Source organism: Diadema setosum, chromosome 9, assembly GCF_964275005.1.
Source record: "Diadema setosum chromosome 9, eeDiaSeto1, whole genome shotgun sequence".
NCBI classification, from domain to species: domain Eukaryota; kingdom Metazoa; phylum Echinodermata; class Echinoidea; order Diadematoida; family Diadematidae; genus Diadema; species Diadema setosum.
Genome location: NC_092693.1, coordinates 21,192,181 through 21,210,107, shown reverse-complemented (window position 1 = coordinate 21,210,107; position 17,927 = coordinate 21,192,181). Strand labels below are relative to the sequence as shown.

Below are 17,927 nucleotides of genomic sequence, written 5' to 3'. Positions count from 1 at the left end.
GATTGCCTATGCTTTCTGTCAATTTCAGGAGCAATATTCTGCATTTGTCTTGCAATACATGAGTGATGAGTGAAGATCTGCTTGCAAAGTGCTCATTATTTGTTTGTGCAGTGGGCAAGAGATTTGCAAAATATTTTGATTTAAACAGAATTGATTTGCATTGCCTTGTTTTTACGTGACTACTAAGGTAGCGGTGAATATTTTTAAGCAAGCAGCTTTGGTCCCCTCCTAAAGAACTAGACAATGAGGATAAAGTGCCTTGCCTAGGGACATGACTGCTACAGCCAGGGGGTTTGTGATAGATAGTCTAGACACATTTATAGCGTCCTAATGCTATATGCAGTCATATTAAATTCATTTGTTCTATTTCTTTGTTTCTGTTGTCAACCAGATTTCCCCGCTGCCAGAAGGACTGAGTATGAGCAGACTGACGGCCATACTGAAAGGCTATGGGGAGTATCCTGCCAAGTACAGGTGAGAGAAAAAGAAAAAGATAATCCCAGGAATGGACTTTTATGATACGATGTCCATCAAAGATTGGAAAACAAAGCACTTTATGGTCGTAATTGTCTGTTTACTCCTACCCTAATTTTCTGCCAAATTTTATGTGTAGATAGTGCTTGGTATCAGAATAGGCTATGATAAATATCATACAAATAGTGAATGGTCACGAGTGCAATGGTATGAGATTTCACACGAGGTGAAAGATAGAGGCGCTCTATTCAACGAGGCGAAGCCGAGTTGAATAGTGCGCCTCATCTTTCACCGAGTGCGAAATCTTGTTCCATTGCACGAGTAAAGACCATACACTATTTGTTTTATACAACGTCCAAGTAGATCTTTGTTATTTGGTTGGAGGATTGTTGGGTAGGTCTAAGTAGGCCTAGAAGTCTATATATGTATGAAAAATATAGCCATACTTACATGTGGATCCACTGCGATTCTCTTTCTGGCTTGTGCAATCGGTGTAGATACAGGTCACAGCTAGCGCTCATACACGTACACTAGAACTACGTAGGCCTACATACGCGCATGCATGTACCGCACACGTACACTGTGGTAGCTGCATGCGATCCTCAATATGCAACACACAGTACATGCAGTACCATACAATTTCTCGAACCGTGGAATAGAATGAAAAAATTGAACCAAGTTGCACGCAAAAATAGAACCAAAATTGCACGGCGCGTTGAATGGAGTACTTATTGAATATCACGTCACCAACAATCCTCCAATCAAATTACAAGGATCTACTTGAACGTTGTATAATGGCTTGGCCGAGTGTCAGAATTGGCCATGAGAAAGTAGGTCATATCTTACATTTTTTTTTTTATTGTTGAATGTGTGAGGTGTCTCCAAGTCCTTATATTACATGTGAAATTTGAATTTCCATACATGTCAAATTTGAATTTGAATTTGAATTTGAAAAAAGGTCGCTATCTATCACGTGAATGCCAACTTTGAGATCATGGCTTTGATGTTGTGATATGTTTTCTGTGAGAGTTCTGAGTGAGTTCTAATATTAACCCGCAATGATTTATGTTTACCTCATGTTTCATGGAGACCCCAGTAATGTGATGCAAATGAGGGCTTGTATCTGTATCAAATCATTTGTATTTCAACATGTGGATAAGTGCATGGTTTTAACCTTTGCATATCAGTGTGCATCTTTTTGTTCCCCTCGCATCACCAAGATTTTGTCCAATCGTTTGTGTCTTGTCACAAAATGCTCATTTATGTAATTATGGTTCATTGTAAATGTCTCTGGGTTTCATGCATTCATGTTTGAACTTTGTAACAGATTGTTTTACTTGTATCACTGTGGTTCGCCCTTGATCACTTGGAGTTTTACCATCCATGTCTTATGTTAGAGAGCATACTGTACACGTGTGTCTTTGTTGTTTTGTTTTCTTTCTTTTTTTATTATTTCCATTCACAGGGTGGACAGCACTTTAAGTAGATGACTTATTTTCAAAGGGGTCCATGCATAAGACACAATGGTGGACGATGTAAAATAAAAATGGAAATTTCATAAATAACTATAAGCAACAAAAAATAATCAGAATGATTCAAAGGGGTAATGATAACCAGAAGTTACATGTACCTGTCTCAGAGCACTACTTAGAACAAATTATATCAAGTAATGTTTTGTATAGAAGTACAGATTTATTCAAATTCATGAAATTCTTCCGTCGAGGTGTTTTCAATGCAACTGATTGACAAATTGCCCTACATCGACGTAAATAAGCACTGAATTGATCAGTGTTTTAGTAGTAGCCATGATAAGAAATCATGGGCGTACATAATATTTGAGCAGGATTCGAACCTACGACCTCCTGATCACTGGACAGGCGTCATCTCCACTAGACCACAGAGCTTTCGCCCGACAACAAGTGTTGGTTCTAATCCGTTCTAATCTTGACGGAAGAATTTCATGAATTTGAATAATAAAGCAGTACCTGCTGCATGCTATAAGGATTAGAACCAACACTTGCTGTCAAGCGAAAGCTTGGTGGTCTAGTGGAGATGACCCCTGTCCGGTGATCAGGAGGTCGTAGGTTCGAATCCCGCTCGAGTATATACGCCCATGATTTTTTATCATGGCTACTTCTAAAACACTGATCAATTCAGTGCTTATTTATGTCGATGTACGGCAATTTGTCAATTAGTTGCAAAGTACAGATTTATCAATGTACCACATGTCTAATGGTTATTGAATAATATTGCACCAGAATATGAGAAGCTGATCCACTGTGGAGCACTCCAGGATTCAACTTTCTTTGCTCTCTGCTACAGAATGTTCATCTGGCGCTCCATCCTCAGACTGCCCGAGAACCATGCAGCCTTCAGCACTCTGGTCGACAAGGGCAGCCACATCGCCTGGGCCAAGGTCCACGAAGACTACCCCATCAAGAGCAGGAAACTCCTGCGGGTCTTACAGAGGTAAGGAGGGTCGACAGCACTGTGTGGATGGGATTTGATCTTTAGAGAGGATAGCATCAGGCAAAGAGACATAAAAAAACACTTTTTATGTCCATTATTTATGTACTCGACTTTCCCCCATTGTAAACCATATTGATCTTGCAAGTTTCGTGTGGGCTTTTGTCAACAAGATGAGATTTATATAATCCTTTTTTAAATGTAAAGGATGTATTCTGTTTGTTGTTTTTTGAGTAAAATTGTTTAGACAATTCAGATTATTAGATAGATGATATTTCATTAAGAAAGTTAAATGAGTAAAATTCAAGTGTCATGACAGCCAAATGATCATAGTGACTGTTTAGAGGATGCCAAACTCAGTGGTATTATGGATGGTTATTTGCACTGACTTGTGACATGCTAATGCTGTAATTTTGCAATGTCATAATTGTCAAATTTTCACTGCTCTGTACCTTTGTAATGATGCTTTTAGCATAAATAACTTTATGATTAAGAGAAACTTCCATTGAATAGTGGTGCCAAAATATCTCACTTTCTTACTGTTTGCATTCCCAAACTGCAACACTAACGCACCTTCTTCTGTTTTTTTTTCAGGACACTGTCTGGTCTGGCCCACTGGTCAGCCATCTTTGGTGAGATGGATTATTTGCCTCTCCTTGCTTTCCCGTTCATCAAGCTCTTCCAGAACAACCAGCTGGTCTGCTTTGAAGTCATAGCAACCATCCTTGGTGAGAACTGCCAGTCCCCCCGTCTGGCCAAACTGAGAAGGAGCGGTCATTTTCAGCCGAAAGAAATTTATTGTCCTGCCATAGCCATTCACAGCACATTTCATCAAACATGTGTAACTCCATGCAATTGCCCACATTTGATGGGATAAAATGTTTAGCTTATGGTGATTTGAGACTACCTCTTGAATTGCTTTATTTTCCCATTGCTGAAGTGTGACAAATGTCTGCGCCAAATTTTGCTTATGCTATTGATATTCGAACTGCCAGAGACTATTTTTTTCTTGGGTCTCTGTTTTTTGTTTTTTGATACGTGTATATTACTGATTTTTCAAACTTTCAGAGAGATAGACAATGTGCAAATATAATAAACTGTAATATGTCTTTAATTATGTTGCTTTTCTTTACTGCTTCATAAACTTTGATGTTTACGAAGTTTGATTTAGATATGTACATTAATTGCATGGCATTCATTTTTGTAACGAAGGTGAGCAAGACTGTGCATTTGTATTTCATTTTGTGAATGTTTAAATGCCCAACAAACCTCAGTAATGAATACATATGAATCCATTTTATCTTTACGTGTCACACCAACACCTCCACTCTACTTTTGCAGTCAATTGGTGTCAGCACTGGTTTGAGTACTTCCCCAACCCTCCGATCAACGTCCTGGGCATGGTGGAGAATGTCCTCGCCTGCCACGACAGAAAGCTGCTGGAGCACTTTGTCTTGTATGGAGTCACCTCGCAGGTACGTCGTCATCAAAAGGGAAGAAATATCACATACACTACGTATACGAGCATTTCATTCATCGCAACATTGTTTGGTAGCTCATGTCTTAGTGCTTGTGTACTGTGAGACACATTTGATGTATAATGGTATTTATCAACTTTGAAAATTATTGCAGATGCATTGAGGCTGTAGTCATCTTTGCTGGCCTGTAGATATGTATGCTGTTGTTATCTTACCTGCTAACTTGTGTGAACAGTGCCTAAATGTGTCCAATTATACTACCAATAAGTATGAAAATACATACTACAATGGCAACATGTGAATATGACTAGTTTTCAAACACATGGGCCAAATATGTACCAATTCTGATGGAATAACCAAACCACCAGTTGGGCAACTGCACATCCGTGTACTGATAGATATAGAAAGAATTTTAAACTTTTTAAGTGTGTGGTTAGTCTATGTGGTATACAGACATGGACCTCCTTCAGGTGCATTGTTTGTATTGTTGCCTTTGCCCAAGGTCATAGCATAGAGTTGCGATCCTGAAAGCAGCGATATTAACAATGCCCTGAATGAATGTACATCGTACATGTAGTCTATATCTGTTCTATGTACCGAATAGAATTAAAAGAATATTTACTCTGTCGATCACGATTATACTAGCAAGTTCATACATCAGGTGCTGCCATAGACGTTTACATTGCAGTTGCATCGGGCACAGGTTGCCTCACATGCTATGGAAGCCAAGCGTTTGGAGTATGTGTACACACATCCACGTACATGCCCAAAAAGAGGGCATTTTAGTGTCATGGGCAGTTTGGCACTATGGGGCAGCTCGGATACTATGAGGATACAGGCAGTTGTTGAATTTATGCCCTTGATTTCAACCAATCAGGATCGAGGATTCATCAAATAAGGTACATTGTGTATACTGGGAAATATGACTATGATAAGATAAAATGTGCACCATTATTTTTTCCCCCATGTAGCTGTATGCATGGCCAGTAATGCAGACCCTTTTCTCTGAGGTGATGACAAAGGAGGAGTGGCTAAAAGTGTTTGACCACGTCTTCACCAACCACCCCTCGTTCCTCCTCCTCCTCGTGGTGGCCTACCTCATCGGTTCCAGGGGTGCCTTGCTGGCATGCACAAACAAGGATGACTTCAAGGTGAGGTTTGACCCATGTTCGCCAGTCGCATAATGCAGTCCATGAAAGCTGTTTATGCTGGTTCCATGACATTTGCTCCTGTGACAATTGCTCCCATGAAATATCTGCATGCTAAGCCAAACATAAATTCTACCCACAAACATAACCCTAACCTTAATCCTAATCCTCACATCAAACTGAACTTAAAAACCTATCACAACCCTAACCCTTACCATAGGTCCTTGGAGAAAAAACTGAAGCAGCTGTCACAGTAGCAAATGTCATGTCACTCTTTGTGCTGGAGGTTATTTCATGTATGTTCACTCACCTGTGCTCTCTTAACTCTTTATGTGCCATGGTGGAAACCCCCTGTGTGCCACGTTATTCTGAGACACGAAGGTTGTAGTCATGCTTTGAGAAAGAATTCTGTTTTTCCAATTTGTATTACTTCTACAAATTTCTGTTAAGCTGGACATAATAGTGAGCAAAGTTAAAGAGGAATGCCAAACTTTGCTTCCATATACAATGTATAACAATTCTATTTTCAATTTTTCTTTTGAATTACCAGTTGCTACATTACTGTAAAGGCATGACTTTTTCACATAAAATAGTGACAGAAACTTAGAATGTACACGCAAATCTAGTTAGGAACACCGCTTGATAGTCAATCACCACATAGAATGCAAGCCGTATGTGAGAGGAACAAAAGCGCGAGAAACGCTTTGATTGTGCCGCGGGATTAGCAATTTATCGATCGGTTTTGGCGGCTCTGTTTGTTGAGCAGAATATGCGAAGTTGGCAAGCCGTCGACTGAGGCGGACGTGCAAACGTGGCACATGAAGAGTTAACTTTAAATTGATATCACTGACACCCAAGGAGAAATAAAGTATGGAAAACTGTACATCAAGGTAAAGAGAAAATAATGGTCTTTGATATAATATGCATAGTTGTAAATCAGTGTTCTAATAAATTCAAAACCAATGAAAAATGTTGTAATTTTTGTTACCTCCACTCAATACCACAGTATTTCTTCCACCATCGCAATGCTGTCGACATAAATGCAGTGATCTTGGAGGCATACCGCATCCAGGAGGGGACCCCTGACGACGTCCACCCCAAGAATTTGCTGGAAGATCTCCACCCGCTCACCCGGGGGCAGTATCCCGTCTTCAACAAGTACCCCAAATTTATCGTCGACTACCAGGTTGGCACAACATGTATTTGTGATTCTTTGAAGTCACAGAACAGTCAAACCTGTCGATAGCGGCCACCCAAGGGAGACGGAAAAGTGGCCATTATAGATAGGTGGCCACTGTAGACAGGCTCTTTAACTTGCCTTTTCTCTCAGAGAGAATTGTGTTTAGTGGTCATATACAGCAGGTGGCCACTATAAACAAGATAGGTTTGACTGTATGTAGTAATGCTAGCTGTGATGCCCAAGGAATATTCCATGGGAACAATAGTGAGCGCAATACTGTAAGCAAGAAGTAAATATTTTACAGTGATCCCATTCTTTCCTTCCTTCTTGACCTCCTCTCTCCTCCTTCTTGGTTCCCACCCTGCACCCCAACCCCCTCCCTCCAGGCCCAGGAGAGAGAGCGTATCCGGCAGGATGAGCTGGAGTACCTCCATCAGAGGCAGGCGGCGGCAGAGCTCCAGGCGGAGCTGGGCAGGAGGCGGGCCCAGGAGGAGAACTGGTACCGGCAGCAGGGGCTCCTCCAAGAAGCCGAGGAGCAGAGGCGGACTCTTATGGCAGAGGAGGAGCAGAAACTGGTGGACCAGAGAATCAGGTAGGGTGAGGGCACTGCAGGAAACTTCAGATCATGGAAGGACCCATGCTCTGAAGATCACCTTTTGCAGCACAACTACACCAACAGTTATACGTGTTTTTACTCTTTTGTGCTGTTTCTCTTTGTAAATGAGATTGTAATCTCAATCTGCATTGTTATGAACACCAAGGGAAAAAGAAGGAACTAGCCCAGGATTTGAATCCTCGTCACGAACTGCTTACAGGACAGTGGCACTACCACTGAGCTGAAGCCAGTTCATGGCAGTGACATGATGATGTTTGAGTAATACCTAAAGCTTCATCTCCCTTTCATTTTCTCTTGGTCTTATTCATAATTCATTAGCCTCTAGCTCCTTTTTTCACTTGGTGATCACAGTGATAGAGATTGAGCATACAATCTCATTCACGGAGAGAAACAGGAAAAAAAAAAAACCCTCTGTAACTGCACTCTTTTCGAGAACAATAAAAAAAAGGAAAAAGAAAATTTCCTTCATACTTATATGCTGTTGATGTTGATTAGGCTGGACTGGCTGTCGTTTCACAGACCTTTGTACAGGAGGTATTAGGAAGCCCCTCCAGGGCAACGCCAATGATGTCTCTTCAGACAGTATCATTCTTAGATACTGGTGGCTACTGAGCAAGAGGAGTCTCATTGCGGTAGTTTTTGTTTGTTTGTTTTTTTTTTTTTCATCTTCTACAAGTAGACTTTGCTTTGCAGGTAAGGACTTCAACAAAATGTTAAAAAGAAAGAAAGAAATAAACAAAAAGCTCCTAGATTCCAGAATGATTCAAAGTTTTCATTTCCCTTAGTCTCCATCCCATCATCTTCTACAACCACACAATAAAGTGCTTTCTCTATGTAAAATAGAATTCTAGATTTTTAAAATGCTTTGCTAAAAGCTTCTTCATCTTCTTCTATTACTGTGATGTACTTGTATTTTCAATCTGTTCGCTTTGATGTACCTATTGTAAAGCGCCTTGAGCATTTAATCAAAGTGGAGAACGGCGCTATAGAAATTGTATGTATTATTATTATTATTATTAAAATGCTAGACATCTAAAAAGGCTTATACTAATGTAAAAGCAAAGAAAAAAAAATAGCTGAGAACAGACTCGACCCCCTGCTCCCACCAGACTGCAGGCCATGAAGCGTGAGCTGAGGATGAAAGAGTTACAGCTGCTGGACGGAGCTCAGAAGAGGTTCATCCACCAACAGCAGACACAGCAGGAGACCCAGCTACGGAGACTGGATGACGAGATCACAAGAAAGGTAGGTAGGAAGTGTCCAAACTGGACACGGTTGTCCACTCATATCAGCAGGTTGAGGATGGTCCTTCTTTCTTCATCTTTTTCTTTGTGAGCATCGTAATGTGACACAGGATGTTGAATCATGTTGCATGGTGTACTATGATAAATTGCCCATTGGCCATACGGCAGTCACATGATCTGAACTTTACGCTGATGTTTTCTTCCAAATTGAGTAAATTGAGTAGGTGCCACCAAATCCAGGGACATGTTAACCTTCAGAGCAAGTATTCCTATGTTAGAATATGCTAGCTGTCACTTTGTACATTCCCTCATTGCTGCAAAATCTTAATTATCACATTTGATGCATATGTGTGGGTCAGTTGTATCACAGAACATCCTACCTTAAAAAAAAATTGCAATGAAGCCTAGAATATAAGGAGATATCACTATTTTTTCTCAATAAACCATAACTGTAGATGGTTTGTTCTAGAAATAATTTTATTATAATTATTATTCACATTTGGTATATTTAACAATACTTAGCATTGATTCTACTGATTCAAATTTTTACATTGGTTGTTTCTATCCCTAACTCACATTTTATAACTATTTTGAAGCACTAAAGCTGGGTTTTCGTTTCATCTGCAAATGGTAAATAATGCGTCTAATGAGAAGTATTTGACATTTAAGCTTCTCTGTCAAGGACTATTATTAAGAATGTACTATTTTATTCTTTCACAGTGTAAATATGTGTATGTACTGATATTGATTTTTGTTTATTTGTTTATTATATGTGTGCTAGTTTTAGATAATCTTCATAGTTTGCTTGTGTGTTTGTTTTCAGAGCATGTTAAGAGAGCAGGAGACCCAGTCAGCCATGGAGGACATTGAGATTAGGAGGATGGAACTGGAGGCTCAGAAGAGGCTTTTAGAGCAGGTAGGACTCCTTATAGTATTAAAGGGGATGGCTAGTAACTGATCAGTGGGAATCAGTGGGAATGCTGGAGGATGATTGTTCCAAACCTTGTGGGATTCATTTAAGAGTACATTATATATCTATTGTTGTGTGAAAATTATTTGCTTCAGAATGGTCTCATATTCAAGTAATGTGCAGTTTAATGTTTCCAGGTTAGCGTGCCTGGTCAGTGACGGGGCATTAATCTGCACATTACTTGAATATGAGACCGTTCTGAAGCAAATAATTTTCACACAACAGTAGATATATAATGTACTCTTAAATGAATCCCACAAGGATTGGAACAATCATCCCTCAGCATTCCCACTGATTCCCACTGATCGGTTACTAGCCATCCCCTTTAAAGACTCTTTGTAAAGATGGGAAGATGATAACAGTGAATATTATGATAGAGGTGGTGTTTAGGATTCCGATGATGATGAGGAGTGATAATGATACTGTAAAAGTGGAAAATTTTCACGCATTTGAAGCCACATCAAACTAGAGCAAAAATAAAAAGCACACAATTATTTGTGCTTCTGATATTAATAATTCATCTTCCCAATTCCGTGGTTTTAAAAACACTCAAAAAATATTTTACCTTGCTGATCGCGAAAAATCATTTGTGAAAAAAAATTCCACTTTGACAGTAATGATAGGTATCTGGTTCATGATGATGATGATAAAAATTGTGACAGTGATGGTGATTAAGTTGCTGTTGATATGCTTACATTGGTGATTAGGCCAATGATAGTGGCAATGACATAATAATGAATATCATACTGGTGATTTGGTAGTGGTGTTGATGATATTTTAAGTCGTGATAAGGATGGTCGTTTACTACAACTGTATAATGATACAGTACACTCCTGGTATAACGAACACAGTTTAAAAAAAAAAAAAATTCCCGTTACAACGAAGTAAAAATTCAGGCTGTAACATTATCCACTCTTTATGTTTTTACTGCGTATTTGTTCAGTTATAACAGAATTTCGATATAATGAAAGAAAGCTGCCGGTCCCGAGGACTTTGTTGTAACGGGAGTCCACTGTATTAGACTAGCTCTTGTCAGTTGAAGCAGTACAAGTACTATGAATACCATATCAGTGTTGTTGCAAACAATGAATGATTTTACATAAGCAAGAACTTATTGCCTCTACTCTTGGTATCCCACACCTGTGGAAGTTGAATGTTAGGAGATCAAAAAATAATTGTGATGAGGTCCGTTTGTAATGTCTTACTGACCTTGTCTGACAGGAACTGGCACGCACAGCAGCATCCTCCAATTTCCAGCACCGGGCAGAGCAGGAGATGCGGAGAAAGAGGGAAGAGATGGAGGAGCAGCATCAGAGCAGGGCGGAGGACCGCGAGATGGACCAGCTGCACTCGGCCAGAAAGGTGATGCTCCAGAGCGGAATTTGTGCTCATCATTTGCGAGTCCATTTTTGGTCCACAGGGCGGGGCGGGGGCTCTGTCATGATTTTTAATAGTATTTAGGAGTGATAGAGATCACATGATGTGCCACCCCAGGTTGGCTGTGGGCCCATTACAGGGTCAAACTAGAAGTGTAGCTGGTATCCAAATCCAGCTAGTGGGAAGGAAGGCAGTGTAGGCTCAATTCCTTTTAGGAAAGGTCTGGAGAGAAAGGAACTTGTGTCTTTAAGATCTTTAAGATCACATAATTGCACAAATGAATCTAGAGATAACTTTTGGACATTAGAATATGAAGTTTTCAATCATGGATCAGTTTGATCCAAGCACACATTTCTGTTTTGCTATGATAGACAAGCCATCCATTTTCAGGAGGTATAGACGATACAATGCCAGTATTTGCTTTTGTGGATTTTCTTACTGTGGGTCGAATGTTGTCACATGCTTTTCACTCTTGCCATCTTGTTAACCCTTTCTGTTCCAAGGGTGTGTACAACGCTATGGGTCTCTTGTGCCAATCAGCACTCAGAAGGATTAAAGGGTGTGTACAGTTCTGGTCGATGTGAGGATTTAGCTTTTAACATTTTACAAGATATTCACAAACCACTCTATGAGATGTCAAAGAGCATGCAATTCTAAGGGGTATCAAAAGTTTATTAGATGAAAATCGGTTTTGAAATGGCCGAGATATCCAAAAACAAGGTGAAACAAAGAGATCCTAATAAAAGGCGTGGCCTGTCGCCTTTTATTATTATCACTTTTTTGTCCCCGCCGAACGAGTTCGAGCAGGGGACTATGAAACGGGCTCCGTATGTGTGTGTGTCCGTGTGTCCGTGTGTGCGTCCGTGTGTGATCAAAATCTTCAATGTGCTACTTCTCTGTCATTTATGAGCCAATTTTGATTCTGTTTGCTTTATATGATAGCACTACATGGGAGCTTTGAAACTTCTACACAGAATTTCAGTCGTGACCTTTGACCTTGACCTTTGACCTATATTGTACATTTTGCTACAAAATGCTACTCCTTCGCCATTTCTAACCCGATTTCGATTCCGTTTGCTTTATATGATGGCACTAGGTGAGGGCTTCAAAGCTTCTACACAGAATTTTGACCTTTGACTTCTTTGACCTTTGACCTTGATTTTTGACCTGTATTGTACATTTTGCTACAAAATGCTACTCCTTCGCCATTTCTAACCCGATTTCGATTCCGTTTGCTTTATGTGATGGCATTAGGTGAGGGCTTCAAAACTTCTACACAGAATTTTGACCTTTGACTTCTTTGACCTTTGACCTTGATTTTTGACCTGTATTGTACATTTTGCTACAAAATGTTACTCCTTCGCCATTTCTACCCCGATTTCGATTCCGTTTGCTTTATGTGATGGTACTAGGTGAGGGCTTCAAAACTTCTACATAGAATTTTGACCTTTGACTTCTTTGACCTTTGACCTTGATTTTTGACCTGTATTGTACATTTTGCTACAAAATGCTACTCCTTCACCATTTCTAACCCGATTTCGATTCCGTTTGCTTTATGTGATGGCACTAGGTGAGGGCTTCAAAACTTCTACATAGAATTTTGACCTTTGACTTCTTTGACCTTTGACCTTGATTTTTGACCTGTATTGTACATTTTGCTACAAAATGCTACTCCTTCGCCATTTCTAACCCGATTTCGATTCCGTTTGCTTTATGTGATGGCATTAGGTGAGGGCTTCAAAACTTCTACACAGAATTTTGACCTTTGACTTCTTTGACCTTTGACCTTGATTTTTGACCTGTATTGTACATTTTGCTACAAAATGTTACTCCTTCGCCATTTCTACCCCGATTTCGATTCCGTTTGCTTTATGTGATGGTACTAGGTGAGGGCTTCAAAACTTCTACATAGAATTTTGACCTTTGACTTCTTTGACCTTTGACCTTGATTTTTGACCTGTATTGTACATTTTGCTACAAAATGCTACTCCTTCACCATTTCTAACCCGATTTCGATTCCGTTTGCTTTATGTGATGGCACTAGGTGAGGGCTTCAAAACTTCTACATAGAATTTTGACCTTTGACTTCTTTGACCTTTGACCTTGATTTTTGACCTGTATTGTACATTTTGCTACAAAATGCTACTCCTTCGACATTTCTAACCCGATTTCGATTCCGTTTGCTTTATGTGATGGCATTAGGTGAGGGCTTCAAAACTTCTACACAGAATTTTGACCTTTGACTTATTTTACCTTTGACCTTGATTTTTGACCTGTATTGTACATTTGCTACAAAATGCTACTTCCGGCGGGGACATATATTACGCACCGCGTAATTTCTACTTTTCCTTGTTTTTGGATATCTCGGCCATTTGAAAACCAATTTTCATCAAATAAATGTTGAGTCCTTCTTAAAATTACATGTTCTTTCATATTTCATAAGAGGTTTCTCATTATCTCACTTTTATAGGAATGTTCAAAACATGAATCTTCACCTGTACCAGTACTGTACAGTCCCTTTAATATGCAGTTATTGTATTTCAGTGGAGGATCCTTTGATATATCTCTAGAGCTTTCTAGCTTTCAAATGAGTAACTTCGAAGTGGTTGAACACATTTTGACCAAAGGAAATGGCATGATGCATGGGAGGGTGCATGCTTTCTTTTCATTCTCTCTTTCCCCTCTCTCCCCTGCCCATTTTTGCAGTCTGTGCAGTCTGACGTCGCCCGAGCAAACCTCTCTCTGGCCGATGCCACGGCCAAGAGGGACCAGGAGGTGCGGAGGAGACTGGATGAACTGGAGAAGGGACTGAGGGATGCGGAGGTAAAGGATGCAGCCACTCCTCATTTAGTGTTGCCATGGCAACATTTGGAATTGGTAGCAACTTGAAACAGTAGCAAAGTGTGACATCAGAGTCATTCCACTCCTCATTTAGTGTTGCCATTTGGAATTGGTAGCAACTTGAAACAGTAGCAAAGTGTGACATCAGAGCCATTCCACTCCTCATTTAGTGTTGCCATTTGGAATTGGTAGCAACTTGAAACAGTAGCAAAGTGTGACATCAGAGCCATTCCACTCCTCATTTAGTGTTGCCATTTGGAATTGGTAGCAACTTGAAACAGTAGCAAAGTGTGACATCAGAGCCATTCCACTCCTCATTTAGTGTTGCCATTTGGAATTGGTAGCAACTTGAAACAGTAGCAAAGTGTGCCATCAGAGCCATTCCACTCCTCATTTAGTGTTGCCATTTGGAATTGGTAGCAACTTGAAACAGTAGCAAAGTGTGACATCAGAGCCATTCCACTCCTCATTTAGTGTTGCCATTTGGAATTGGTAGCAACTTGAAACAGTAGCAAAGTGTGACATCAGAGCCATTCCACTCCTCATTTAGTGTTGCCATTTGGAATTGGTAGCAACTTGAAACAGTAGCAAAGTGTGACATCAGAGCCATTCCACTCCTCATTTAGTGTTGCCATTTGGAATTGGTAGCAACTTGAAACAGTAGCAAAGTGTGACATCAGAGCCATTCCACTCCTCATTTAGTGTTGCCATTTGGAATTGGTAGCAACTTGAAACAGTAGCAAAGTGTGCCATCAGAGCCATTCCACTCCTCATTTAGTGTTGCCATTTGGAATTGGTAGCAACTTGAAACAGTAGCAAAGTGTGACATCAGAGCCATTCCACTCCTCATTTAGTGTTGTCATTTGGAATTGGTAGCAACTTGAAACAGTAGCAAAGTGTGACATCAGAGCCATTCCACTCCTCATTTAGTGTTGCCATTTGGAATTGGTAGCAACTTGAAACAGTAGCAAAGTGTGACATCAGAGCCATTCATTGCCATGGAAACTGGTTCTAAACAACCTCACATAGCCCAAATATCTGTGAACACAATGGTTGCTAACCATGCTTGAAGAAAAGACTGTGACATCATCACTTCAGTACTCTATGTGGAAGCTGCTTGAAATTTGTGCAGGGAATCAAAAGAATGGTCATGCCGCAAACTGGAATTCACGTTCACTTCCAAAGTTTGTTAGGGTACAGCATCTAATGTTCAGATTCATCAAAGACTGTATGTACAGAAAGAGGTACTAAGAAAAAAAAAATAATTAAAAACAAGAAAAAAATTGTTTTAGAATGTAAGTAATGAAATAATTGTGTAGTCACACAGATAAATGCAAACAAAACAGTGACCAAAAATCGTGAAGAATGTAGCCCTTAATTTCAGTCACACGGTTTGTCACATACTTGGTGATTTGCAAAGTTAGTTGACCATCTCATCGATCTAGCTTGTGAAATAAACCTGTCTTGAGTTTTCTTTACTCAGTCTGTCAGAGAATAAATATGCCATGATTATCTGTCCATTGTTATTCTGCAACAAAACTCATGAGTCACAAGATGGCTTACTTTTTCCTTGTTTTTGATGTAGATAAATCGTTTAAATGAGGAGAATAGGAGAGTGGAAACAGAAGTTCAGTCAACCCTTCAAAGGCTGGCAGCTGCCAAGGTTAGTACACTGCATTTGTTCACACCCTGGGGTATTGTCATCTACATTACAATAAGAAGACTATGAGGTGATGTTTTTGGTTAGCAGTTTTTATTTCTGCATGTACAAACCTCTATGAATATTCACTCATTTTTTTTTTTTTTTTTCAGACACAACAGCCGGGATAGGTAAATGAAAATATTTACAGTGTGTTTGTGTGAACTCATTTGTGCATTGACCATTTTATCCCCCTGAGCATGTTTCGGTACATTGTATGATGGTAGAACGAAGAGTTTGTTGTGGAATCACTAATGCTGAAATTCTATTCAGCTTTTCTCTCACAATTCATTATCCTCAATGCATATAAACTCTGAAGCAGTGTCTACTAATGGTGCTTCCCGAGTGTGGGTGATCAGACATTCTGATAGGTATCTTGGAGAACCAATGTATTTTTTTTTAGGATTACTCAGGGAAAGATAGTAGGGCGGAAAGGAAGCAAGATGGATGGGTAGATAGAGAGATATGTATACATATGGAGAAAGAAGATAGTGGCATATACATGATATGGAGAGAGAAGGTAATAGTATATCGTCGATGGGGTGACAAGACCTTGTATCTGCAATTTTGGTGAAAATGATTTTTTTGGAGTAATGGTCAAATCATGGGTTAAAGTGATGTCCTGTCCAAATCTCAACTGTCTTACTCCAAAAATGAAGCCACCATGGCATGTCAAAGGAAAGGCTATCCCATTGGCCACAGTGCTTTGGCCACCATGTTTTTTGGCTCTCCTTAAAATATGACATTTTGTAGATACAAGGTCTTGTCGCCCCAGCGACGATATATTATGTACATATGGAAAGAGAGAGATGGTTTAATCTGTATACAGATGTACGTCATGCCTAAGGATTGATGGAGTAGAAAGAAGTGGGGCGTTCCAAAGTTTTGCTCTTTCATCTTGGAGTTCCTTGTATTTCTTTGAATCCTGCAGCGAGACCATGCAGCCCATATCAGCAGTCAGTACGAGACCCTGAAATCACGTCATCAGGCGGGATACACGCATTACAGGACATCAGGTGTGTTGCTTGTATATGTCATTCAACACTATTTTTAATGAAGGCAGCATATCACATAAATGGCTGATTGAAAGCACACAAAGCAAATGCTTTGTCGTTGCCCTCTGCATATCGGATTGTTGAGTATTGCAATTGCCAGACTTTTTGTTTCCATGATGTATTGATGTATGGAAGGTTCTGCTTTAACTCTGTGTCTGTTTGTTTGTTTGTTTTTTTTTCTCTGGTAATCCTTAATTGGCTAATTACAGATTGCTGCAATGACAACTTGATCCATATTGTTTATCTGTTCAAGTTTGAGCACATTGCCTTTAAAATGTTCAGATGTGTCCATCTTGCCACGGTAAATACTTGCATCTGAATCTTTGCTTTGGTTAGCTTTATCCGAGTGTGCCAAAAAAAAAAAAAAATGTGTCAATATTCATGTCCAATTTTGGCCAGTTGAAGCCTTTGCAGCACCAACTTTGCCCCATTTTCTGGACTGTGAGACCCTCCAGAAAGATCATACAGTGGACTCCTGTAATAACGAAGTCCTTGATACAGGCAGTTTTCTCTCGTTATATAGGAATTTCGTTATAACCAAACACACAATATAAAACATAGAGTGGATAATGTTGCTGCCTGAATTTTTACTTCATTGTAATCAGAATTTTGTTATAAACGTGTTCGTTTTTACAGGAGTGCACTGTATAATGCTCTCTTTTTGTGAACCAATTCCAGATTTAACCAGGTAACTGAATCAACTCAGTGGCAGTCTGCTTACCCTTATAGTGCTGTAAAATGAAAATCTCATTCATATACAACTGTAGCTGCAACCAAGCAGATAAGGGTTTCAAGATTCAAATGTATAATCGCCAGCCAAGGGCTTCTTACTAGCAAAATCGCTTCAAGAGAGAACCTGTGACTTACAGCTTCATGAGTTCCAAGCTTCAGTCATTAAAGGGGTCGTACAGTTTTGGTCGAGACCTAATTTCAGGTGTCTAACATTTTTTGGGGAAATAATGAGAAACCTTTTATGAAATATGAAAGAGCATGTAATTCTATGAGGAATTCAACGTTTATTTGATGAAAATTAGTTTTGAAATGGCCGAGATATCCAAAAAGAGCGATTCTAATAAAGTGTGGGACCCACACTTTATTACAATCGCTTTGTTTTACTTTGTTTTTGGATGTTTCAGTCATTCCAAACCCGATTTTCATCAAATAAACTTTTAAAATTGTATGCTCTGTACTTTATCGTGTTTTCTTGGTATCTCGCAAAAGGTTAAAAGCCCAATTCTCATCTCTACCAATACTGTACTATCCCTTCAACTTTAAGAATCTCATGTTTACTTGCAGATGAAGTGAAAGCATCCAGAGTCATCCAAGGACAAGTTTTGAATGACATGGACTCGCCGACAGAGGAGGATGTTCCAAGTAAG

At 39.7% G+C, this 17,927-nt stretch overlaps 1 protein-coding gene across 1 annotated transcript in view; it reads left to right on the top strand.

Annotated features, from left to right (window-relative positions):
- The window catches only part of LOC140233062 (TBC1 domain family member 31-like), a 33,588-nt gene that overhangs the window by 13,331 nt on the left and 2,330 nt on the right, over positions 1-17,927 (top strand). The window contains exons 9-22 of the mRNA XM_072313181.1: positions 392-474; positions 2,797-2,943; positions 3,535-3,668; positions 4,282-4,415; positions 5,390-5,569; positions 6,573-6,752; positions 7,133-7,338; positions 8,472-8,607; positions 9,430-9,522; positions 10,798-10,938; positions 13,660-13,776; positions 15,380-15,457; positions 16,425-16,509; positions 17,845-17,922. Of these exons, the coding sequence (XP_072169282.1) occupies positions 392-474; positions 2,797-2,943; positions 3,535-3,668; positions 4,282-4,415; positions 5,390-5,569; positions 6,573-6,752; positions 7,133-7,338; positions 8,472-8,607; positions 9,430-9,522; positions 10,798-10,938; positions 13,660-13,776; positions 15,380-15,457; positions 16,425-16,509; positions 17,845-17,922 (1,792 nt within the window). The remainder of the gene's footprint in view (positions 1-391; positions 475-2,796; positions 2,944-3,534; positions 3,669-4,281; positions 4,416-5,389; positions 5,570-6,572; positions 6,753-7,132; positions 7,339-8,471; positions 8,608-9,429; positions 9,523-10,797; positions 10,939-13,659; positions 13,777-15,379; positions 15,458-16,424; positions 16,510-17,844; positions 17,923-17,927) is intronic.